Below are 24,797 nucleotides of genomic sequence, written 5' to 3' on the forward strand. Positions count from 1 at the left end.
TGAAGCGTCTTAGGTCGCCGAACAATCCGAAAGAAGTACAGGTGTTGACAGGGATGCTGGTCGCTCTTAATTAGTTCATCTCAAAATTTTCAGATCGATGCCGTCCATTTTATCAACTTTTAAAGAAGTGGAAGGGATTTTGGTGGGATGATGAATGTGAAAAAGCTTTCCAAGACCTCAAGAAGTACTTAATGTGAGCGCCGATGTTGACTGCACCAGATCCCGGAAAGGAGCTGTTTATGTACCTCTCGGTATCCGACCATGCCGTAAGTGCCGTGCTTTTGAGAAATCGGGGAATACAACAACCCGTGTATTATATTAGCAAGACCCTAGTCGACGCCGAGACCAGGTATTTGCCTTTAGAGAAATTGGTGATAGCCCTAGTGCATGCTACCAGGAAATTGCCTCAGTACTTTCAGACTCATACCATATATGTGTTGACCGAATACCCCCTACAGTTATTATTGAAAAGATCTTATTTCACGAGGCAAATAGCTAAATGGGGAACACGGCTCGAGGCATTTGATGTAAGGTATAAGCCGAGAAGTTCAGTAAAGGGGCAGGTATTAGCCGATTTTGTGGTGGAATTCTCTCCTAAAGGGGAAATGGTTTGTCAATTGGAACATCGCCCATGGAAGGTGCATGTGGACGGGGCTTCCAATGCCAACGGGTCCAGAGCCAGGATAGTCATAATTACCTCGGAAGGTATTCTCTTAGAACATTCATTTAGATTGGGGTTTAACGCCTCTAACAACGAGGCGGAGTATGAAGCTTTGCTTGCTGGATTGAGGGCAGTCTCAAGGTTAGAAGCCCGGGATGTAGAGGTTTATTCGGATTCACGGCTCATAGTCAACCAGGTGCAGGGGAGTTTTGAGGCTCGAGATCCCCGGATGAAAGCGTACTTAGAATTGGTGAAGTAGGCCATAGGTAACTTTTGCACGGTGAAGGTAATTCAAGTGGCCCGAGCACAAAACAGACATGTCGACTCTCTCGCCACCCTGGCATCTTCAATTGCCAAGGATATTCCTCGACTAATCAGAGTGGAACTCGTCCCCGAGCCAAGCATTAAGGTGGCAGAAGGTGAAGGGGTTGCGAGGATCGAAGTCACAACAGTCGCAACACTTGGACTGAGCTGGATGGATCCAATCATTGATTTCTTAGCTGACGACCGAATCCCGGACGACGAGAAGGAAGCCAACAAGGTCCGTAGGGTAGCTACCCGATATTGGTTGTCTAGAGACTGGAAGCTCTATCATAGGTCATTCAGGGGACCGTATCTTTTGTGCTTACACCCAGAGAAAGTAGGCCAACTCCTGGTCGAACTGCATGAAGGGGTATGCAGCAGTCATGTAGAGGGGGCGGTCGTTGGCACACCGAGCAATGACTCAGGGATTCTGGTGGCCCCAAATGCAGAAGGATGCCGCGGAATATGTTTGAAAGTGTGAGCGATGTCAGAAGCATGCCCCTCTGATACACTAGCCTGTCGGACATTTGAACCCGATTAGTAGTCCTTGGCCCTTCGCGCAATGGGGGCTAGACATACTCGGACCTTTTCCTTGAGCAACGAGCAATCGAAGATTTGTTTTGGTAGCCGTTGATTACTTCACCGAATGGGCAGAGGCAGAGGCTCTGGCCAATATCCGGGACGTAGATGTGAAGAAATTTATATGGAAGAATATAATCACCAAGTTCGGGGTTCCAGACTCCCTTATATCGGATAACAGGCTGCAGTTTGACAGCCGAGCTTTCCGCGAATTTTGCAACAACCTCAGTATCAGGAACAGGTATTCTACTCCAGTGTATCCCCAGGGCAACGGCCAGGCTAAGGCCGTGAACAAGGTAATCGTGAACGGCCTGAAGAGAAGGTTGGAAGGAGTGAAGGGCAACTGGGCCGAGGAACTACCAAATGTTTTGTGGGCATACCGAACAACTCCTCGGAGGTCCATAGGTGAGACCCCATTCTCTCTCACGTACGGGGCTGAAGCCGTGATACCAGCCGAGGTCAATTTATGTAGTGTGCGAGTCTCAGGATTCAATGCGTCCCAAAATGACGGTTAGCTGATGCAGTGCTTAGATTTACTTGAAGAATATTGAGACGAAGCGACTATAAGACTAGCGGAGTATCAACAAAAACTTGCCCGGCGTTACAACCGAGATGTAAGGGCGAGAGAATTCAACGTTGGAAACCTGATACTAAGGAGAGCAGTAGGAATCATGCGTGATACAAACGCCGGGAAGCTAGCCCAAACTAGGGAAGGACCGTACAGAATTATAGCCATTGTAGGTGTAAGGGCATATTATCTGGAAGACATGAACGAAATATTGTTGCCCCGACCTTGGAATGCTTATAATCTTAAGAAGTTTTATCATTGACCGTCCATGCACGGAAAAATGTTAGTTGTACTAACTCATATGACAACAATGCAACTAGTTCGTACCAACCCAGCCAATTCTTTTTATTCATTATGTCAAGTTGATAGACATGGAGGAAGCTAAGGAAATTCAAGCAGTTAAAAAATTTTCTAAGGACAGAAGCCTACTTCTTGGTTCGATCCCTATCACCAAGCAGGTGGAAACCTTACTCAAAATTGTCTAAGGACAGAAGTCTGCTTCTCGGTTCAATCCCTATCACCGAGTAGGTGGAAACCTTACTCAAAACTGTCTAAGGACAAAAGCCTGCTTCTCGGTTCGATCTCTATCACCGAGCAGGTGGAAACCTTACTCAAAATTTTCTAAGGACAGAAGCCTGCTTCTCGGTTCAATCCTTATCACCGAGCAGGTGGAAACCTTACTCAAAATTGTCTATGGACAGAAGCCTGCTTCTCAGTTCGATCCCTATCACCGGGCAAGTGGAAACCTTACTCAAAATTTTCTAAGGACAGAAGCTTGCTTCTCAGTTCGATCCCTATCACTGAGTAAGTGGAAACCTTACGTAAAATTGTCTAAGGACAGAAGCCTGCTTCTCGGTTCAATCCCTATCACCAAGAAGGTAGAAACCTTACTCAAAATTTTCTAAGAACAGAAGTCTGCTTCTCGGTTCGATCCCTATCACCGAGCAGGTGGAAACCTTACTCAGAATTTCCAAAGAGCATAATCCGACTTCTCAGTTTGATCCCTATCGCCGAACGAAGGAAAACCTTATTCAAAACTCTCTAAGGGCAGAAGTATTACAAAAATGTGTTATATTCCAAGTCGGAAACACGCCCTGTGCATTAGTGAATCATGCATGCTTGGAAACTTGGAGGCATGCACAAGAAGGTTAAAATATATATGCATAATCACAAAAACAATTAAGGTAATTAATCGGCAAATAAACTTAAATCAAAACTTAGCATGAGAAATCAATTACTGCATCACCAAAACCCAATGACATTAAGTTCAAAATCCAGAAATTAAGTATCTGTTTAGTAAAAAAACCAGAGAATAACCGTTTAGTCGCCACAGCCCGACGACATGGGCAAACCAACTTAAAATAAAAAGCTGTTAAATGAAAGCAAATAAAGGTAAAGTAGAACAGGTCCGGCAGTCAGGAGGAAAAATCCATAGGTTGCGTCTCAGAGGTCATCTCGGCTGAATGGTGCTCGGGTACATGAGGCTAGAGATGAACATCTTCACCGTGAGGGCCGTCAGTAGAAGGGTTGCTGGTTGCTTCTGTCCCGATCATCTCCACGTGGGCGTCAATCTGCTCCACTAGCTCCCTCAAGCTATCCGTCTCCTCCTCATCATTTGGACCGGCTGGGTTCTGAGCAGCTGGGGCAGAATCTGGAATGGGGATCTGGCCAGGGTCCCTAAGAGGGGAGTCCTCGGGCACCCCTAAGGCCTGTAGAGCAGCCATCCAGCCCTCTCGGAAAGACAGTTGCCGAGCTTGCAGCACTACTAGCTCCACGCCCTTCTCCGCGTCAGCGAACCCCTCGTCATACCATTTGTTCTCACAAGCTTCAAGGGCCGCCTGCAAATCAGCAACTTCTTCGGACAGGGTAGAGTTCAGGCTTGCTGCTTCGGCCAATTTCACTTCCGTTTCATTCTGCTGCGTCACTAGCTCCGTCGATCTTTTCTCTGTCGAGGCCCGGGATTTCTCCGCAGCAGCGGCCCTCTTCTCGGTTGATTTAGCAGTTTTTGTTTTCTCCTTAGCCGTTTTTACGGCCTCTTCCCTACCAGCTTTCTCCCGATCAACCTCCTCGGTAAGGTCCTTCACCCTCTCGTTTAGGATATGGGCTAGTTGAGCGGCCTGTTAAAGACAACATTATTCACGCACGAGAACTCGAAGGAACAACGAATATGAAAAAAATAAGAATATGCACAAAAGAAAAAATAAGAATGCGAAGGAAGAGAACTTACCGCGATAGTGTGCCATTGGAGTCTTCTCCCTATGGACTCATCGGTCCCATCAGCAAACGCACTCACGTCCTCAGGTAAAAGGAGATCGTGGACCAAGTTTTGAGCAACACGGCCCCCTTCACCTTTCTCCCATGCTTGGACGCTTGCACTAGCCGAGAGGGGCGTGCCATCTATTTCAAACGTAGGTTGCCACAACTGCGTCGGTTTGGAGGATGAGGCCACATTTGTTCCAACCTGGGCCGGGGGTTCCCGAATAGTGATGCCCTGAGACGGTTGGTGGGAAATTTGAACTTGACCCTCTCCCGGGCCGGTGGAGGATAGGTCGGCAACCTTTTGTCTCTTACGTTGCTGCCTGGAAGGAGGAGGAGGTGGAGGATGAGCGGAAGGAGTCGGGACACGCCCTTGAGGTGGTTGCTACTGCTGAATGGCCTGACTTGCCCTAGGAATAAAACAGCTAACGGTCAGGGTCCTTCTGGTCACCATGTCTTCGAGAATAGAGTGTGTCCTAGAAGAGTCACTAGATTCTGCGGCTTCTTGTGCGGCTACTTGAACTGGATTCTCGGGTTCTGTTGGTACAACTTCACGTTGAACGGCCTCGTGAGCACGTTCCCGAAGATATCTGGATGCTGTTTCGGCTGATGCGTACCTTATAGGCTCAAATTCATCCAAACAGGTGTACCGCGGGCCGAGGTCTCGAGCTTCGCCTACAGTGAAGTTGGGAGGAAGGAAGTTCGTGTACTAAACATCTATGTAAGAAAGGAGTGGACTATCAACAATAAGGGCTTGGCTGAAAAGTTGCCAAGTGGAATACACCGAATCCACGCCGAGAATAAGGTGAGACGCACGAAGTTGCCCGTCCCGATACACAAAAATTTCGGACCTTAGCACAAAATTCAGGTCCCGAACATGAATCATTCTGATGTCCTGGGTGAACACTGAACCGTCTGTAGCAAAAGAGGACGAGTCAGAGTTAGAGTAAATAAAATAGTTACAAATGGAAGGGATATGAAAAATTAAAGGTTAGAATGAACCAACTTCGCACCATGACAAAGGGGGAGGCATGTCACGGGCAAACCGATTGCCGCGCACCCGGATATATTCCCCGGCGGAATTCCTATTAGAGTCCGGCAAACATGAAATCAACCGTACCCTTGTATCTCTAGTCTTTAAGTAGTAATTTGATTTCTTCTTTCCACAAAGGCTGTACATGTGGTTTATGTCGTGGTGGTCTAGTTGCAAACCAAACGTTTGGTTTAGCCTACCCACACAACTCACTACCCAGTAAAAGTTGGGGGGAAGTTGGTCGGGACTCAATCCATAGTATCTAAAGGTGTTAAGTAAAAGCGGGTCTATGGGAAACCTAACCCCGCCCTCAAGGACTGACATCAATGGGAAAAAGGTCGTGCCTGCCCATCTGTGGAGGGCGATCTCACTTTCATGGCAATACGCCATCTCCACATCATCAGGGACGCTAAACCTTTGCCTAAAAGCGGCTAAGGGTGCTCCGGCATCCAAAAGATAGGCAAAACCCATCCTAAGCCTAGAAATTAGAAAGAGCTATGGGGAGGGAAATAAAAGCAAAGGAAAGGGGAAGAAGACTTACTTCTAGCTCTAAGGGAGAGGAGGATTCTGGGTTAGTGGACTAGAACGCAGGTGAATGCTTGGCAGAGAGAAATTTCGGAAGAACAGAGAATGAAAAGTAAGAAAATGGATTATGGAGAACTATTTATAAGAGCTAAAGAAAAGCATCGGTTAATGAGCAATAATTAACATTAATTAGCAATGATGAAGTAAAAGGGAGTGACCTTAGAAATACTCAGAGCAATCAACACGCGCGCCTCGGTTTGCGAACCGCTAGGTAATAGTGACGGCAGAATCAGAAGGTCTAAAGCAACGCGCCTTTTGAGAAGTGCATTTATGGACCGTTGTAAGCACCCAAAACGCCCCCGTTGGATTTCTCGGGCAAATCGCTGCCTCTTTGACTCCTTGATTCGTCCCCGGGAGCCGAGGACAAATCAAGTGGGCTATTGTACGGCACCTAACGTCTAAGTTCATTTGGACCTTGGGCCATGAATTAATGATATGGGCCGGGGGTCCAACCTTCTCACCGACAAAAGCCTCGGCCCAAGCCCACAATAACTACTAGTCTAAGCTGGGTGTTGTCTGGGTACTTGGAAAGCGGACTGCGGGCGCCCCACTCGTATGCTGCCCGAGAAACCATTTCCGGGCTCTATACACATGCTCGGTTACATCGCCATTTGAGTGCTCGGCAGAACCCTCAGGAAACTCCGCTGCTGAACATATTTGCTGCAATGGGAACCATTCCCAAAGCCACTCGTACCTAAAAATCCACTTAAGTTTATCGACATTGGACCTCTCTTTGCACTAAGGAAGAAGATAATGATGATCACCCCATTAACAAGGGCTATAAATAGGAGAAACGAATGAATGGTAAGGGGATGCAATTTTGGGGAGAGAAAGGAGAGAGAAAGAGAGGGTTTGAGAAGAACAAAACATTGAGAAAGAGAGAAAAGTGATCTTATTGGGTCCCTAAGCCTAGAACAACCCAAGATAGGATACCCAGACCCACCAGACAAATATATTGTGAGCCCAAATAGCGGTTTGGCCCAGCAAGCCCATCTTTGGAGCGTACACACACTAATATCTCAACTACTGGAAAATTATTGTGTACTCCCCATAATACCATAAATGCGTACTCTCTTCTTTCACATGAATCGTGAATCCCATTAATTAAATTCATGGTGGGACCTATCATTCGTGTAAGAAAAGGGACTACGCATTTATGGTACTTCGGAAGTACCTAATAATTTTTTCTCAACAACCCATACTTTATAGTCTTTCTAGCATTCTACATCTTTTGTTACATAATTTTTCACAACTGTTATATAGGGTAGATTATAATTAGTTATACCACTTTATATAAATTAGCCTCATCACACGCGCTTCGCGCATGCGATGAGGCTTTTTTTTTTTTTTTGGATTTAGTATCATAATTTTTCTTTCATCACAATTTGAAAAAATAGATAGGATTTTTTTTTTCTCGAATAGAATAGGATTCCTTTTCCCATTAGAAGCTTTTGTGTGATTATCCAAATCCAATTGATAATATAATAGTTATCAAAAAAAAAGATTGATAATGTAATAAAAAAATAAAAAACAAAATGATAATGTAATAGTTTAAAAAAGAAACGTGGGATAGTTTAGTCTAACAATTTTTATTTTTATTTTTTTTTAACATGGTATAATTTTTCCTTATTTTATGGGAGGGCTAGTTATTTTCTTTCAAACGTGGATAGTGGGAAGGTTTTTTTTTTTTTTTTATCTATTTACGATATTAACCATATTTCTTATTTTTAGAAATAAAGATAAATTAATTAAATTAAGGGTAATTTTGAAAATAAAAAAAGGCAATAATTAGCTTTTTGAATTCTATTAATATATAGAAATTAATCACTCAAATTTTGTTCCATCATAAATGTAAAATTGTACTGGTAATAGATTTTTTTTTTTTTTTTCCACCGCATATATTCTTTAAAGGCATTTCTAATTTCCCTTTCAAAAAAAAAAAAAAAAAGTCTTTTCTAATTTCAACGCTTGAGGTCTTGACTGGAGACTAGCCAGTTTCACGCGGGGCACCCAAATCACCAAAACCAAGAAAAAGAAAAAGAAGTAGAAGAAGAAGAAGAAGAAGAAATTGTCTTGTTTAGTGGGAAGAGGATAGTAAAATTTATTATCCAAAACAAATTTGGTACATTAATACATTTCAACACTCAAAATCCATCCATCCACTTACAAATTCATTCAATAAAATCAATCATTAACAGGCGTAAACGAAGTAAGGTTCCTAAAATGCTCCCAAGTCTTCTCCCACACAACAGCTTGGTAGTTTTTGGTGAGGCCACCATCCTTAGTCGCCACGATGAGCCGATAATTGGTTCCAGCCACCACCTGGGTCTCGCCTTTCACCACGCTCAAGAACGTCAACTGAGACTTGGACTCCTTATTGTACTCCTCCACCGCGAACTCTCCGATCTCCGTCACATGCGGCTCTGTTACGTTCTTTATCGGCTGCCACCCACCCACGAGAACCCCACCACCACCGCCACTTTTGCCACCCAGGGCTGTGGCAGCGTAAATCGGAAGGATGAGAAGGGTAAGGAAGTAAAAGCACTGGATCTCGATCTTCATTGTAAGTCGGTTTGGGTTGAGAAGAGAAGGGTTGATTGGTGGTTGGTATTTATAGGGAATAACGGCTACTGTAGGATGGAGATTTGGCGTGTGGAGATGGAGTTTGGGGGCTTGGATTGATATGGAAATTACGGTGGACCAGTAACGCTTTTATTAACGTACCAACGTGTCACAGGCGTTACGTGGAAAAAGGGTGGAGAAACAACGTGCTTTGTGGGGGTGTTGGTGGATTTATTCCCCTAGACTTGCGAAAGATGGACGATCTGATCTGTTTAAAAAAAAAAACTCTCACACATATGGATGGAATTCACACCTGGCATGTAGCCCACCCCTTATGTTATGTGAGCTCGGAAAAGTGCTTCAGAACTATTATGAATTGCCCGTTTGGAAAGGCAAAAAAATAGGGCGGTGTTTATGAAGCTGTGTCCTGGTTGGGGTAATTGAATTTGATATATTATGTAATATAATAATCATTTGCATCTTCTCTTGCGTGTTTGTTTAAAACTGCAAATCAGCGACCAATATAGGCAATAGGAGAAAATGGTTTAATTGGTGGTTGGTATTTATAAGCGGTTTTGCGCGTGACGCGGATAACGGATGGCTATGGTTGGAAATTTCCATTAGGAGTTAAAGTTTTGGTCTTGGGCTCTTGGCGTCTGTGGAAATTTCGGTGGGACCAGTAACACCTGATGTGACTTAGAAAATCTAGGACCACAATTTTGATATATCATACTGAGAAATGCTACGTCAATAATATTTATATAATATTTTTATAACAAATCACAAGTGGTTAGTTGTTATTGGTTCAAATTTGAAATTAATACTAAGATTATTTTTTTGCCCCAACAATAACAACCAGTAACAACCTGCCACTTAGGATTTGTTGTAAAAATATTATGGACATATCATTTCTCTATCATACTAGTCTAATTACCCGTGATTCGCGCTTGTAAACAAACTTTTTATATTTTATTTTTTTATTTAGTCTCATAATCTTCTATTCATAACCAAATTTTTTATAACATCTTTAATACAAATCACAAATCATAGAATGTCATAAAATTACAAATTCACAATATATATAGAATGTAGTTGAGAAAATACGATATAGAATATAAGTTATAAATTTGTTAAAAAAGCTTACCAATTTTGAAAGAAAAACCCTTAACCATTGAGAAGAATTTTGTATATAAATAGTTAGTCAAAAGAAGATAGTGTCGATTAAAAAAATGAAGAAGAAGTTGAAAGAATATTGGGAGTTTGGAGTTTGTGGGAAAAGGAAGAAAGGAACAAATGAAAGGAGAAGTTATTTCTAACAAGTTATAATTGGTTTTTGTATGGGTCTTTTTTCTTTGTTTTTTTTTTTTTTTTTTAATGTGACGTTGGTGGTTTTTTTTTTTTTTTTTTTTTTTAATGGAAGTTTTATTTGTTAGGATAGGAACTGTGGGCAGTTTTTTTTTTTTTTTTTTAAATTTTAATTTTATTTATATAGAACGTGGGATAGTAGAAAGGGAAGTGGGAAGTTTTTTTCCAACATTGATAGGTTTTTTGTTTTTGTTTTTCTGTGGATTTACAATTTTGACCTTGTTTCTTATATTCTAGGAATAAGGATAAATTAATTAAATTAGGGGTATTTTTGAAAGTAAAAAAAGGCAATAACTAACTTTTTTTTTTTTTTGAGAGAGAGTTTCAATTTATGACGTCCGCTCGTGATGATAGTTCTTTATCGTTAAACCAAGACACTAATCAGTTTCTGGTATAGGCAAAGGTTGAATCTCAAATCTTTTACCAGTTAAGCTAACTAGAAATCATGGCAATAACTAACTTTTTTAATCCTCTTAATATATAGAGATATATATAGATAATGAATGATGGAGAAAAAGCAGTGGTCCTTATGAAAGTAACATGCAACTAGTCAAAATCTGCAACATAGGATAGTTGTAAAAAATGGTATAGTAAAAGTTATGATCCTCAATGTACTAACATGGCACATGCGTTATGTGGAGGAAGGGTGGAGAGTCTAGAGTCGTGGAGGAAGGGTGAAGAGTCTAGAGTCTAGACAACGTGTGTTGGGGATGTTGGTCTTGGTGGATCTACCGTTATTTTAAAAATCGAACTGATCAAAGAATAAAAAAAAAGAGTGGTTATGACTTACAATCCAACCGGTGACGTCATAAATAATTTAATTAATTATTTTAAAATAGGTTGGGTTTAAGTTCCACTTGGTGTAACATTCATCCAATAACTTGTAATATAAATCATAATTTGAAAACCCTACCATTGAATTACATGTTCTATATGTTCTTAACATTCATGTCAATTGGATGTTATTTACTATTCGATCCATAAACTCATCTTTTATGCATTATTTTAAATTACTAAAACTTGAATTTAAACAATTGATTGATATCATAGTTATTAATCTTTGATCACCTTGAAAATTTGCAAGCATGGAGAATATACGAAGATAACATAATCTAATGGTGGATTTGTCAAAATTCATATCTAATTAAAAAAATTTAAGTGATGTAACATTACTTAAATTACTTAAAATTACATCAGGTGTAACTTGAACTCAATCCTTTTAAAATTATAAAAGTGTAAAAGAATTTCCTATTAATTATGTGTATACCTTTGATAATATTAATTGTAAGGACACAATTTGGCTCCCAAACCCAAAGGAAATATGAACTTAAGCCCAAAGAGCCCAATACAATGAATTTGTAGAGAGTGGGTTGGAAAATTGGGTTTTAATGAATCAGACAATAAGTAAAGTGGATTCAGATGACAAGAAAATGAAGATAAACTGGTTTAATCTAAAGAAAATCATCATCAACACAGTCCAAGGAGATTAGTTCTTCTATATTGATTCTCAAGTTTGATTACAAGTTCAACTTACAATTGCTACAGTGTTTTTCTCTTAATTTCTCGATCCCTTTCTCTTAGGGTCTTCCTCCTAATTTATACTATTTCTCCCTTCTTATCTCTACCCTCCACGTGGACAGTAGATTGCTTGTGTTGATCCTTGTCCCATTAGCACCCTCCTGAAGTCTTTGGGGGTAGTTGTAAGGCTGAAAAAAACTGTTCAGATATCACTTCCTCATTAATGTAGCCAGAGAGTTAGTTACAGAGCATTCAATGCTGTGGTAGCAGCTTTCCTTTAGATATTTCCTAGCTTCCATCCCTCCTGTACGTTTATAATGCACGTCCTTATTAATAAAACTTCCTGGAACATCACCCTAGATGATAGGACACACATTTTGATATTTGCTTCGTTTAGCTGAGAGGATATTCCTATTCGACCCACCTCCCCCAGCCTTTACAGTTATAACTTGCTCGTGAAGTTCAAAATCTTACGTCTTCCTTACTATTGATCTATCCTCGGACTAGTGAGCCTCCTCGAACAAGGCTCAAGGCCCAATATATATTTGGGCCTGTGTCCCTACATTAATAAATGTTTATATTTTTAGTAATGTTAATTTTTTACACATATATTATATAAAAAATAGTTTTAAATATTCTTCTAAAAAATAATATTAGATATTAAAAATCTTCTTCTAAAATATATATATATATATATATATATATTAAAAATCTACTTAATATAGTAAATGTTATCTACTTGTATTCTCCCAAATAGTTTTGAGTATTATATAAAAAGCCTGCATTAATTAGTTGGCTTTAACCAATGGCACATATACGTTCTGCTTTTGGTTTGAATTACTCACCCTCTATAATTGCTCTCCCTAATGGTTGTGTTGTGCCATTACTTCTGCGATTTTCTTTTCCACAAGCAATAAATTCTTGCTTTGTTGTCTCCTTAAATTTCTTTCCAAAAGAATTAAATGACTGTTGTTTAAGGAAAATTATTAGTTACTCCCAGAGTATCATAAATGCGTACTCCCTCCTCTCATATGAATGGTGGGTTCTACCATGAATTTAATTAGTAAGACTCATTATTCATATGAGAGGAGGGAGTACGCATTTATAGTATTCTGGGAGTATACAATAATTTCTCGTCGTTTAAATATATAAAAACACACACACACACACACGCGCATACACACACACACACACACACACACACACACATATATATATATAGTGTATATGAGTTTGGCTTATCTCCAATATATTTTTAACTGGATATGTCATTTTGTTTTAAACATACAATGACAACTTGTAGTGGGTTTTAATATACTTACTTACTCCCTCTGTCCCAATTTTTTTATCTTGTTTCAAAAATCTAACTTTTTAAGGGAACATTATTTATTGTTTTGTTTGCGGTATAAAAATGTATAAGTTTCCCAACTACCCTTAAATAAATTTATCAAAAATAATTTTGAAAATAAAGTAGGGACGTAATAGGAACATTAGTATATTAATAATTTTTAATTTTAGAAACAGAACAATATTTTAGGGACATCTCAAAATAGAATAGAGGGCAAACAAATTAAGATGGAGGGAGTATTTCTTTTTTCATAAAAAATTTTCTAAATTGAATCACTATCAAACCCTTGGCATATTCATTAACTTTTCCCGATATATGTAGCATGCCACCAAGTGAGGCCAAATTGAAGATTAAACTGGATAAATGTCGCGACGCTTAATATAAAATAATAAATATTCAACATTAATATATTTTTAAATAAACAAAATTTCCATATTTATGTAACAATTATAGAAATAAAAAATAATAAAAATAACTCATATCTCTCTCAAATTAAAAAAAAAAAATTATTTTCTAGGAAAAATAATATAATTATATGAGTAAGATATTTGATAAAATAGATATTAAGTTTTATTTTAATGTTATAGCTCATAACCAAACTTATAAACATATTTAGTTATTCCGTTACAACACATTTTATTCTCAATAATAAAAAATTACCATTCATATTATAATTCTCATTTAGTGTACTAAACTTCTCCTAAATATAAAATAATACTAAATAGGTTCTTAATATTTAACATTGTTTTTTAACTTTTAATGCGTTGATGTTTGACAGCTACTTTTTCACTCTTACTTTTGACTGCATTAATAAGAAAATTTTCCAAAACTACATTTTTGTATAAAAAAAAAAACTGGTCTTTAACCTTGTAACAAAATTTAGTTACAAAATTAGTTATAACTTAAAGTTATAATCTTACTAAATATTATTTTATTAAAGGTGAATTTTGACAAATCCACAATTAGATTATATATTCTTTTTGTACTCTCTGTGCTTGTAAAAATTCTAGAAAAATAAAGAACAATAACTATGTTATCAATAAATTGTTTAAATTACAAGTTTTTGTAGTTTAAAATTATGCATAAAATATAAGTTTATATATTATATAGTAAATAATGTCTGATTGACACAAAATTTAACATGTGTATTAAAAGTGTAAAGAACATGCAATTCAACAGTTAGATTTTCAAAATATATAGTAATGTTTATTTTATTGAGTAAGATTATAATTTTAAGTTATAACCAATTTTGTAGTTAAGCTTTGTTCTTCACCTTATCAAAAAAAGTAAAAATTGATCTTTAACCGGTCTAACCATTAAGTTCTCAATTTTGTCAGTTGGACTGGTGCATTTTTTTTTTCACTTTTTTTTTATATTTTTTTTTTGATAATTTTGGTTTTTACTTTTTAGAGAGAATTAGACCAAATTTAAAGCCTGATTTATGATTGAACCAATTGAACCGACGGATTCATAGCCTATTTGGAAGTTTAGAGAGGGAGGAAAGTAGTGGGAAGGAGAGTAGAGGGGAATAATTCCCCTCCACCTTGTTTGGATGTTTTTAAAATTAGTAAGGGGGAAGTAAGTAATTAGCCATTTCCCTTATTTGGATGTTTTAAAAATTAGGATGGAGAGGAAAGGAAATGATTAAAATAGACAAATTTACTCCTATTTGAAAATGGACTTGCAATATTGGTCTATTATTAATTTAGAAAGGATAAATTAAGAAATTTATCTAGTTAATAATTTATCTACTCTACCCTACCTCCAAATACTCTACTCCCCCTCCTTTTTTTTTAACTTCCAAACAGGTCATTAGTTTTTAAAACTATGAACTTTACTGTCGTAGATTTACGAAAGATGGACTGTGGGATACACGTAGCAAGGATTTGATTGTTCTGGAGGCATAAATGGGATTGCGTTGGGAGCCTGGGTCGTAGTTGGCAGAATTGGATCATGGCATATGGTGTAATAATTTTCTGCATCTTCTCTTATATTGTATGGGTCCATACTCCATATATATAAGAGTGAGCAAACATGTCAGGTCAATTAGGTATGGATTTGGTCTGATCGAGTTCAAGTCAGATTGAATTCGGGTTAAAAATTTATTGGACTAATATGAGTTACTATTCCTATGACCATAACTTGGACTATCACGGGTCAAATTGATTTGAAATGACCCATATATTTTTCACATCTAAAAAAAAAAAAAAAACTCAAAGATAAAAATTGAATAACACATAAATCATGAAATTTATAATTCGATAATTAATTCTAATAGTCTAGTATTTTGGTTAGTTGAAGTCGGGTTTTGATACCTAAATTAAAACTTCAAATCAGCGACCAATATAGACTATGGCCCTATATTATCTTGTTCAGTTGGTCTTATCCTATCAATTATTTCTCACATCAGATTTCTCTTTTGTCTAACCCCTCTTTATGTCACTAAAAAAATTTCATTTGTGTTACAGCACATCATAGTGCTCATTGCTCAATGACACACCTCCTCACATCCTTTGTCAAATCAATCTCGTTAATCATCAACTAAGTAAAAGGTCAATCGTTGAGTCATTAAAAACAAAAACACAACAAATGAAATAAAGCAAGATAGATCTCATCATAGGTGAAAGAGTTTTATTGTAATTGAGAATATCATGTCTTACATCCTGCCAAGCTGATTTTTCAAGGTGTCCAGCATATAATGAAGTAAGAAACATAGGTCCATTGCTGAATTTCAGTTGATCCAAATACAATTGACCAAATTATGATTCTTCTACTGCATCATTTGTATTCCTACAATGGTTCAACCTTCTTTTAGTTAAACAAGCTTAACTAAAAAAGTAGTCAAAGTCATGGAAACAACTGAATAACATGCAGCCACTAAAATCATTGAGAGGTAGTACTCACTTTGGGGAATGTGAGTCGAGCTGCATCGTGACTGGTCCATCATTAATCAAATTGACCTGTATCTCATTTGAAAGATCAAAGTCTAAGAGCTATTCTCAAGGTAATACATGAAACAAAAACTAGAATAATCAAGGAAAGAAATAAATTTGTCAAGGTCTTTACCTGCATCATTGCCCCAAATACACCATCTACACAACCGAAAAGTGGAAATGAATAATCAAGATATCAAACATGAAAATGTAATTATTTTCTAGCAGAGTGATATATTAATTAAAAATTATGTGCTTACTGTTTTTTTTTTTATAGATAATAAAAAATTATGTGCTTACTGTGCAATGTCAGCGAAAAAACATAAATCTTTTCAAAGACCAAAGAGTGGTAGGAAGACTAAAACTGCATTGTTAATGTGTTACTTTGTGGAGAGAAGTTATGGAGATGATAGGAATAACGAAAATCTTAATCTATAGGTTTCCTTGCAAGTCCCTAAAATAATTCTGATAAATTTTAGAAAATTGGTTAACTCAGAAACAAATTTTCCACAAATGTAACAATATCTATCACTCAAATATGAACCTAAAATAGCACAATCAATTGGAAACTACATCTCATAAAGCGGAGGCACTGGTTCAAATCTTGGCCTTCTAGTGGGGGGCCAATGTGAAAGCAGTGGGGATGGACTTACTGCCCTACAATTACAGCTTGCGAGCTTAGCATTGTAAAAAAGGTAGTATGATTGGAACCCTAGCTAAATTGATTGTGCACTGTTTTATATTACAAAGAAGAATAAAACTACCATTTATATCCAATGTGAATTTAATTTTCTATCCTACCTCAGTTGGACTAGGGTTAAAAGCAGAGGAAAACAAAGTATGTACACAAAAGCAATTCCACATACTTCACTATAACCATGACAGGTCATCATAATTCATCAACTGGATCAACAAATGCATAATCCCAGAACACATCAGAACAGCACTTCCATTCCATGTTTTAATAGAAATGTCCCTAGTTCGTGTTTCGTAACTGATGCAGGACAACCTAGGCTTCCCACCTAGATTAGTCCTAAACCTTAGGCTTCACCGCCTAAGGTTATTTGGATTCACCACCAAACATCTCTAAATAATATTAATAATAGTCTACATACAAAATAAACCAGGAACTTTGCATACAACTTCCAGGAGTCACAATAGATAAAGATAAACATTCTTAAAACAAATCCTAATCGATCTCAAATACTAATCCAATACCAATCAAATGCTAAAGATAAACCCAAATAAAGATAAAGATTACATAACGATTATCTCCTCAGATGTGATATAGTGCATGACACAGTGTGGTGTCCACAACAATAACATCTTTATATGGGTTAAAATAAATACAAATACATTTGTTAAGGCGTATAGCTACTTATATGTTCAATCCAAAATAGCAATCAAATTATAATTTTTGAGCAATATATTTATTATTGACATGTTAAAACCATAATGTTTTTAAATTACTAATACAAAAATTGGCCAACAAGCACCACTGTATACAGAAATGTGACAGCTGACACATGCTGTATTATTAAACACAACATTTCCCCAAGTTTCTACTCAGTGCCACCTAGAAGTACATATACAAAGATAACATCACACAACAACCTAACATTAAAACAAATAAAAAAAAACAGGAAAAATCTACCTTTTATTGCATCCGGTTTATAGGATTTCTGGAATCTCTCAACTAAAGAAGCATAAAAGGGCTTCGCCGTCTGAGGCGGCATTGCCACGTGGAAGTCTGGCTTGTTACCCTTCAAGATTCCATACAATGTAAACTGACTCACTGTAAAAATACCATACTAGTTAAATTTACTCAATGCCACTGCATTTTAACATACATTTCCCCCCATGTATTTAAAAAAAAAAAAAAGAAAAAAAAAGAAAAGAAAAAAGAAGCATGCTATTACCTAGCAGAACTTCGTAATTTTTCTGCATTACCTGCAGTCCAAGATATAAACTTCAAAAATTAAAAAAAGGACTTTTATAATAGCAGTTAATACAGTTAAACTAGCAGTTATAATGCACAGCAGGAAAAAAAAAAGGTAGAGTGATGAAATTACATTATGGTCCCAGCCTTTGCCTGTACTTTCATTAGGGAACAACCTCATATTCAAGACTTTACGACAACTGTAGACATAATTCATAAATACTAATAAATAAAAATTTTAAGCACTCGAATTTTTTAAGTCAAAAAAATTCGAATTACAATTTTTAAGTTTGGGTGAATTGTCATTTTTATGCCTAAAGATTATTATTATTTTTTCTTTTGTCATTTTAATCTTCAAACTTCAACAATTATATCGAATTGGTCATTCTATCCATTGCCATATATAAAATTACCTTCCAATAAGACGGTGTGTATCACATATGTGAATAGAGTCAAGTTTTACAAACGGCGAACGGAAGGACCAAATGTTAAAAATAAATAAAATGACAAAAATAAATAAATTTTAACTGGTAAAATGCCTTGACACACTTTTGAACTTTAGGGTAGTTGCTCTTACACCCTGAATAAAATGAATTTTTATTGTAGCCAATTAAAGTATATAAACTTTAGTACCATGTAACAAATAGACCCCTTAACTCTTATTTTAGCTAATTTAGCATATAAACTTTTTTATTCTTCATTTTTTTTTTTTTTAAGAGGCCAAATTGCTACAATATCAAAGTTTATGCATTAAATTGGCAAAAAAATAAATAACAGAGTATAATTTGCTACAGTACCAAAGTTTATGCACTAAATTAACGAAAATACAACTACAATGTGTAAGTGGAACTGCCTCAAAATTCAGGTGTCAGGCCATTTTTCCCAAATTTTAACAATGAAAAATGACCAAAACAAATAAATAAATTTTAGAGAGTGAAAATGACAAATTACTCAAACTACTTTAATGAGTAATTTGGAATTTTGGATTTTAGCCTTTTTTATTTATTTATTAAACTTTAAAAAAAATATATAAATATAGTACCGAAGTAAAATGAATTATTAGAAGTAGAAAACGAACATGTAATCGGCATCGGAGTCGGAGTCGGACTCGTGGAGTCCGACGAGAACGAGCAGGCCCGGTCCAATTTCTGATACGATGCGCCCCTCCACCTGGACAATGCACGACACTTATGCTATCTTGCGCCGGTGGCGTAGGATAATATCCTCAAAAATTAAGAGAGAGAGAGAGAGAGACTGACCTCGACGCTTGCGGAGGCGACTCGCTGAACAACGGCTCTCATTGCTCTGATTAGTTGTGGTTTCTTGGTACTCCTGTTTCTCTTAGCCAACGTTGTGGGCTTGGTGCGTATGGTTGCAAAGGAAGGAAAGCCTGAGAGGCTATACATGTTTTTCTTTTTATAATAGCCCAATTTGGATATATTCTTGTTGAATATATAGTCTTTTTTTTTTCTTTTTTTTTAAGGAAAGAATATATAGTCTTTTTAAAGCTTTATAAATAGGTTATTAAAAATAATTATTCAAATTAATTCAACCAAATAAATCTCTTCTATTCTTTCTCAAAAACAAACAGACAAATAAATAACTCTTCTATGTTTGTTTCTCACTACTAATAAAGTGTTTGCACTAAATTTTCAAAATTAAATATATATATATATATATATAAATGACCTTTTTTTTTTCTATATAATTTTTTTTTAGCTAAAATGCAAATCAAACCATCTAAGAGCATTCACATTAATCTCAATAAACTAGTATGGTATTAAAAATATAGCTAAAAACCCACATAAAGTCTACGTATCAGTTTCAACAAACTGAAATTTTTTTTATAAATTTTTTTTTTTTGAGATCGTAGCTAAAATTTATTTAAATCTTCTAATTTTATTTTAATGTAATTGAGTCCTTTAAATTTCAAATTTATTCAATTTTATCATTCCATCCAATTTTGTTAAAACTGCCATTAAGTATGATTATATATATAGGGAAAGAGAGGGAAAGGGAGAGACTTAAAATCTAAGGATGAAATCCCTTAAGCTTTGTTTGGTTAGGAGGATAGAAATGTGAGATTAAAAAAAAAAAAATTATTTTTCATCATGTGTATTTAATAGAAAAGATGGAAAAAGTAAAATGATAGAAAGAAAATTATTATTGTGTCCTTATACTAAAAGTAAAAGGATGGACCTGTAGAAATAATTTCGTACTTTTTTTTTTCTTAAACCCAATTTCTTTCGACTTTTATTCATAATTTGGAAGGAAAATAAATTCTCGACCTAAGTGAAAAATAATATTTTCTATCACTTTTCCTTTCCCTATTTTCTCTCTCTCTCTTTTTCAATCTAACTAAGCATAGCATTAGGTAGGCGGCTACACTCTTACTAATTATTAGGTAACTGGCATGTTAGCCGCCCATGCGAATGTGGAAATTCAACAAGATAGACCTTATTGCAACAAAAATTGAAAATAAATTGAAGTTACATCATGTCACAAAAATGATTGTCCCCATTCAAAAAAAAAATTTTTGATTGTAATTTTTTTTTTTTAACTCCCAATCACTCTCAAAAACCTCATCTACAACCAATACCAAACACAAATGGAATCCAGAGGACTTAAAAGCCAATCACCTCAACCAAACACATCAAAATAAAAATAAAACCAAGAATCTAAATCCCCCCCCCCCCCCCCTTCTTCCTCCAATAAAAAAAAAAAATCAGGACATATGCATACTACAATCTTTTCTATTCTCTCCTTGTTTTCCTCCCCTCTTTACACCTATTGAACCCATTTTGTCCATAGCTACTACAAAAGATTGAAAAAACTTTTGCTTATCCTGTGCCAAAGCTTGAACAAGTGGTTTGGTCCTTGGGTCCAAAAATAAAGCTTGGTCTGTGGCTAGTAAGCCTAGTTTAGCAACTAAATTGCTATAGTAAGCATGGTCAAACACGAATGGGGTGGTAACATCAAATGGTGCAACAATGTCATTATTGCCACCATAACGTGGGCATGACATTTTCAGTGCCTTTAGGAGCCTTGGATCAATGGCTGGGTCAGGCTTCTTAGTGCCACGATAGTCATAGAGCCTGCTTACAAAATTCTGACAGTGAGCAAAGCCAATTGTATGTGCACCCGAGAGGACTACTAGGTCATTTGGTGTTAGCCCTTTTGAGCTGAAGAGTTTCAGTAACTCATCAATGGTGGAATTTGAGCGTGGGATATTGGATGCTACTCTTGATGCCATTGATATTCTTCCATCCCACCTTCCTTTCTTCACTTGGTAATAAGGACCCCCTGCCTGCACCAACCATGAATTTGATTTCATATTATTGTTATTTTTTTTATTAGAGAAAGTCTATAAATAAAAATAAATAAATAAATAAATAAAGATTAAAAATTTCACAATTACTAATGTGATAGAGTGTTAGCCGCAGCTAAAAAGTTATGTAAGTTTATATAAAAACCAATAAAAACTTACAAACATAACTGTTGAACAAATTTATATTTTGATTTTTTTTTTTTTCCATGTACCCTATCTCTTTTTATTAAGAAAAGAGTACTCTAGAACATGTTGTTTATGGCAAAAATAATTAAATGCTATGGTGCTCATGTGCTCACCATTGAATTGGAGATCAAGCCACCTGACCGACAAAAATTTGGTCTAAAAGATGCAGAGTAGATCAGCCAGACTAGGCCAGGCCTAGTAAAGGTTAGCCCAAACTTAAGAATGCGTTTGTAAAGCTTTTTATAAATTGTTTATTGTTATATATATATATATATATATTTAATGTATACTTGTATTTTTACGCAATAAAATAGATATGCTGATATTTGTTCAAAAACTAAATAAATACACTGAAGTTTATCCAAATGCACCCAAGCAGAGTATTACGTTAGGTTAGGCTGAGCAAAGGCGAACAAGAATGCAGGTTCAAACTTTTATTTTTAGACCAAGATTTGAAATCAATTAATATTCAAAAACCAAACAAGACCATATTTTTAGTTATAAAACTGCACCACAGAGGGCAAATTAAATTAAACTGATTGGGGTTAGAAATTGTCAAGAATTTTGTAGTTTAATTGGTTAACACTTACTAGTATTTTTAATGATAACAGGGATTTAAATCTTCGGTTTCGTGTTGTAACTATCAAATTTATAATTTAAAAAAAAAAAAAAAACCGATTGGGTCAGAAGCCCAAGTGGACAAAGGTTGGCAACTTAGCTTACTTTTATGAAATAATTTTGTCCTGTGGGTATGCTGCTGCATTTATTTACTAATACTAGAATAATGAGACGAATCAGTAGTATTTTAATACCAATTAAGATGGGCTGGCCTGACCTCTATTACTATTATATTTGTTTTTTTCGAGAATCTGACCCGTTCCTAAGGCCGAAATAATTTATCTTGACTTTTCATAAGGCCTGACATTCACTGATTTGGAGACCCAAGATGTTATAACTTATAACCAAGATCACTGTAGGACAAACACCTATTAAGGACAATTATTTTTTGGTAGCTATTATAAGGACAAATTAGGCACATGGAAATGTCCATAAATCCAGTTTTAATTTTCCTTGTTTTACAGATAAGGACTAAACAACCCTAGCTTAATCTTTCTACTTTGGAAGTATCATCCATATCTGAAAATAAATATATTAACAATGATTGACAAAAATATCTAGTTTCTTTAATATGTTATTGTTACATATGTATGACATGAAAAAAGAAATGCAAGAGATATTGCTCTATTGCCTTGCAATGTTTTCTACATTGAAGGACATATATATACATATATAAAGTTAATGATATAGACCCTAAAATAGACAATGCCAAGTCTTCTTAAGGTTTTTCTCTATGAATGAGAAGAACTTATAATTAGTTGATCAAATTGCTTTGCGCGGTAGAGAAGAATTATCTATTTGAATTTGAATCCATGTTTACTATTTCAGTATTTCCTGAGCAAGTAATCAACATTGCAAAGAGGGCTTTCTTTTTCCCGTATAGAGCACAGGGTACCCGTGCATGTTTAACGGTGGCTTTTCTTAGACCAACTCACTGATGTTTGTTACCACCACCGACATTTTGGAGTCAAATTGCCAATGCCTTTTAAGCAATTAGTGATTACTTTACTAGTATTTTAACTATTCAACTACATGAAAAAGGGTAAAAAATAACATTAAAAATCAGATTCAAGTTATGGGGTTGGGACTTGTGGCTTGCACGAGACTGATCACTATGCTACTTTGAGCAGAGAAGGACTAAGGAGGTGAAAAGAAAAGAGGCACTGACCAAATGTACAAAGTCTCTGGCTGCAATTGCTAGAATGTCTGCACATGACACAACACCGGGGCACTTGCTCTCCACCAAAGCTTTGGCCTTACTTATGGTCTCAAACCCCTCCACTCTTAAGTCCTTGTTATCCTGAGCATTCCTTTCTGCCAACATTTTGCTTCCCGGCTTCGATGATATCAATATTGATCCATCACATCCCTTAATTCACCAATATTAATTGCACAAATTAAAAATAAATAAATAAATAAAAAGAACTTCAAAATATGTTAAATAAAATCATAAATATGCATTATCGAATACCAATATCTAATTAAGATGGTGCATTTTGGATAAGTAGACCGGGGGGGGGGGGGGGGTTTGAACTTCGAATCAGAGAAATTAGACACCACAAAAAATGTCATTACTGTCGGGCTATCACTTGAAAACTCATGCTAATAAGTTGATATGTTATGATATGCTAACATGGAGATGCATGCAAAGGCAATTGCTTGTGTGGAATTGTTATTACTTCTACAAAGCAGTCGTGGAAGAAAAGGCGAATGGTGGCAGGCCCGGAGACTGGTGATTCTTTGAACTGTCGGCTGGTGATGGACCCAATGAGTTGCTCGAGTTGAGGGCATGATTTGGTGTAGTAGTCAACTGAGAATTGGCGAGTGGTATTGGTTGGTTTGGCTAGACAATTTGAGGAATGAAGGGTAAGCAAGAAAATGATGAGCAAACAAGTGAAAACAAGCATGGAAGAAGAAGAAGATGAAGAAGAAGGGACAGGCATGGTTTGGACAATGGGGCAGCTTAGGACAAAGGAGGAATAGTGGTTAGTTGGAGGAGAATATAAAAAGTACAGACCATGAGTAAAAGTTAGTTGTGGGGCAAATTGTCATGTAGAAAATTAGTGAGAACCAAGACCCGTGAAGGCCAAAATATGAAATAAATAAAATAATGCTGGAGAGAGAGATGCTGTTGTGTTGGACCAAAGAGGGGGCGAAGACTGAAGAGTAACATAGGGATCATGATGGTGGAAATTGAGCAAGAGACAAATTAAAGAGTGTCTATTGGAATTATTGAAATCACATTTAAGAGGATTGGATCCCAACTGCTATGGCTTAACCTGTGGTCTCACTTTGTACGTAGCATAAAGTTTTATATATACACACACACATCAAGTTATTATTTGTAAAGCATAAAGTGCCACATTTAAAACAGGACAGGATTTTTATTCAACAAATAATATATATGTAGTTTGATATGTGGTGCTTTTAGGCAAAAAGAAATACAGTGTCTAGCATCTAGATTCTTCTTGTCACATTACAAAATTTTATTTAGGATGCAAAATAACCATTCACGGGTATCACCAATCATTGTGAAAATTGAAATTTTTAAGAATTTAACTTAATTCTTAGAATTTATGAGATGCAAAAAATTGAGAAAAAATTGCACAAATAAACAGTCACACAACACAAACATTTATGTGATTCAATAGTGTGCCTACCTTCATGAAGTTGCAACAATTTCATTATATAAGGAAAAAAAATATATAGAGGCAGTTGTACAGTAGTACAATTTTCAATGCATTGAACCTTAATTAATATGGAGCAACAGTACATATAATTTCAAAAAAAAAAGATCCAAAATGGGCTCAAAACAGGTCCAAAAGTCAGAGTGCTCGTAATAAATTAAACTTTAGAAAATCTCTCATCTAAAACGTAGCACTTCCAAGTTGGGTTAGACAAATAGGATCATACAAAAATTCAAACTCCCAACAGAATTCAACTTCGATTATTCTTGATTGAAGAACAAAATATCATCCACTGATTAGCTAGTCGCTATATATTTAACCGCGTTAT

General features: G+C 36.2%; 4 protein-coding genes across 4 annotated transcripts; 1 reads left to right on the forward strand and 3 right to left on the reverse strand.

The window, feature by feature from the left end:
• The first annotated feature begins 203 nt into the window (after positions 1-203).
• LOC126728241 (uncharacterized) lies at positions 204-2,058 on the forward strand. Its single transcript, XM_050434101.1, has 3 exons — positions 204-857; positions 948-1,431; positions 1,592-2,058. Exons 1-3 carry the CDS (start codon positions 204-206, stop codon positions 2,056-2,058), a joined length of 1,605 nt encoding a protein of 534 aa, XP_050290058.1.
• A 5,995-nt stretch (positions 2,059-8,053) lies between these two features.
• LOC126726079 (cysteine proteinase inhibitor 5-like) lies at positions 8,054-8,843 on the reverse strand. Its single transcript, XM_050431209.1, has one exon. It carries the CDS (start codon positions 8,545-8,547, stop codon positions 8,170-8,172), a length of 378 nt encoding a protein of 125 aa, XP_050287166.1. The 5' UTR covers positions 8,548-8,843; the 3' UTR covers positions 8,054-8,169.
• A 6,552-nt stretch (positions 8,844-15,395) lies between these two features.
• LOC126726080 (uncharacterized) lies at positions 15,396-19,085 on the reverse strand. The gene is made up of 8 exons (XM_050431210.1): positions 18,910-19,085; positions 18,729-18,820; positions 17,784-17,850; positions 17,631-17,661; positions 17,366-17,506; positions 15,845-15,870; positions 15,683-15,738; positions 15,396-15,568 (listed from the first exon to the last, which is right to left on the reverse strand). Exons 1-8 carry the CDS (start codon positions 19,054-19,056, stop codon positions 15,538-15,540), a joined length of 591 nt encoding a protein of 196 aa, XP_050287167.1. The 5' UTR covers positions 19,057-19,085; the 3' UTR covers positions 15,396-15,537.
• Positions 19,086-20,274: 1,189 nt separating this feature from the next.
• Positions 20,275-23,863, reverse strand: LOC126726082 (peroxidase 19). Its single transcript, XM_050431211.1, has 3 exons — positions 23,462-23,863; positions 22,951-23,151; positions 20,275-20,957 (listed from the first exon to the last, which is right to left on the reverse strand). Exons 1-3 carry the CDS (start codon positions 23,723-23,725, stop codon positions 20,376-20,378), a joined length of 1,047 nt encoding a protein of 348 aa, XP_050287168.1. The 5' UTR covers positions 23,726-23,863; the 3' UTR covers positions 20,275-20,375.
• Between the last annotated feature and the right edge of the window lie 934 nt (positions 23,864-24,797).

This window comes from Quercus robur, chromosome 5 (genome assembly GCF_932294415.1).
Source record: "Quercus robur chromosome 5, dhQueRobu3.1, whole genome shotgun sequence".
NCBI classification, from domain to species: domain Eukaryota; kingdom Viridiplantae; phylum Streptophyta; class Magnoliopsida; order Fagales; family Fagaceae; genus Quercus; species Quercus robur.

Excerpts from the sequence above, each read along its gene's own strand:
- LOC126726082 (XM_050431211.1), bottom strand. The coding sequence starts at position 23,725 with ATGCCTGTCCCTTCTTCTTCATCTTCTTCTTCTTCCATGCTTGTTTTC. Across the intron at positions 23,152-23,461 it reads TCCACGACTGCTTTGTAGAA|GGATGTGATGGATCAATATT; the intron begins GTAATAACAATT and ends TGGTGAATTAAG. Across the intron at positions 20,958-22,950 it reads CCAGAGACTTTGTACATTTG|GCAGGGGGTCCTTATTACCA; the intron begins GTCAGTGCCTCT and ends TGGTTGGTGCAG.
- LOC126726079 (XM_050431209.1), bottom strand. The coding sequence starts at position 8,547 with ATGAAGATCGAGATCCAGTGCTTTTACTTCCTTACCCTTCTCATCCTT.
- LOC126728241 (XM_050434101.1), top strand. The coding sequence starts at position 204 with ATGTTGACTGCACCAGATCCCGGAAAGGAGCTGTTTATGTACCTCTCG. Across the intron at positions 858-947 it reads CACGGCTCATAGTCAACCAG|GTAATTCAAGTGGCCCGAGC; the intron begins GTGCAGGGGAGT and ends TGCACGGTGAAG. Across the intron at positions 1,432-1,591 it reads AGAAGGATGCCGCGGAATAT|CCGTTGATTACTTCACCGAA; the intron begins GTTTGAAAGTGT and ends TTGTTTTGGTAG.
- LOC126726080 (XM_050431210.1), bottom strand. The coding sequence starts at position 19,056 with ATGTATAGCCTCTCAGGCTTTCCTTCCTTTGCAACCATACGCACCAAG. Across the intron at positions 17,662-17,783 it reads GCAAAGGCTGGGACCATAAT|GTAATGCAGAAAAATTACGA; the intron begins GTAATTTCATCA and ends CTTGGACTGCAG. Across the intron at positions 15,569-15,682 it reads CTCGACTCACATTCCCCAAA|GAATACAAATGATGCAGTAG; the intron begins GTGAGTACTACC and ends GAACCATTGTAG.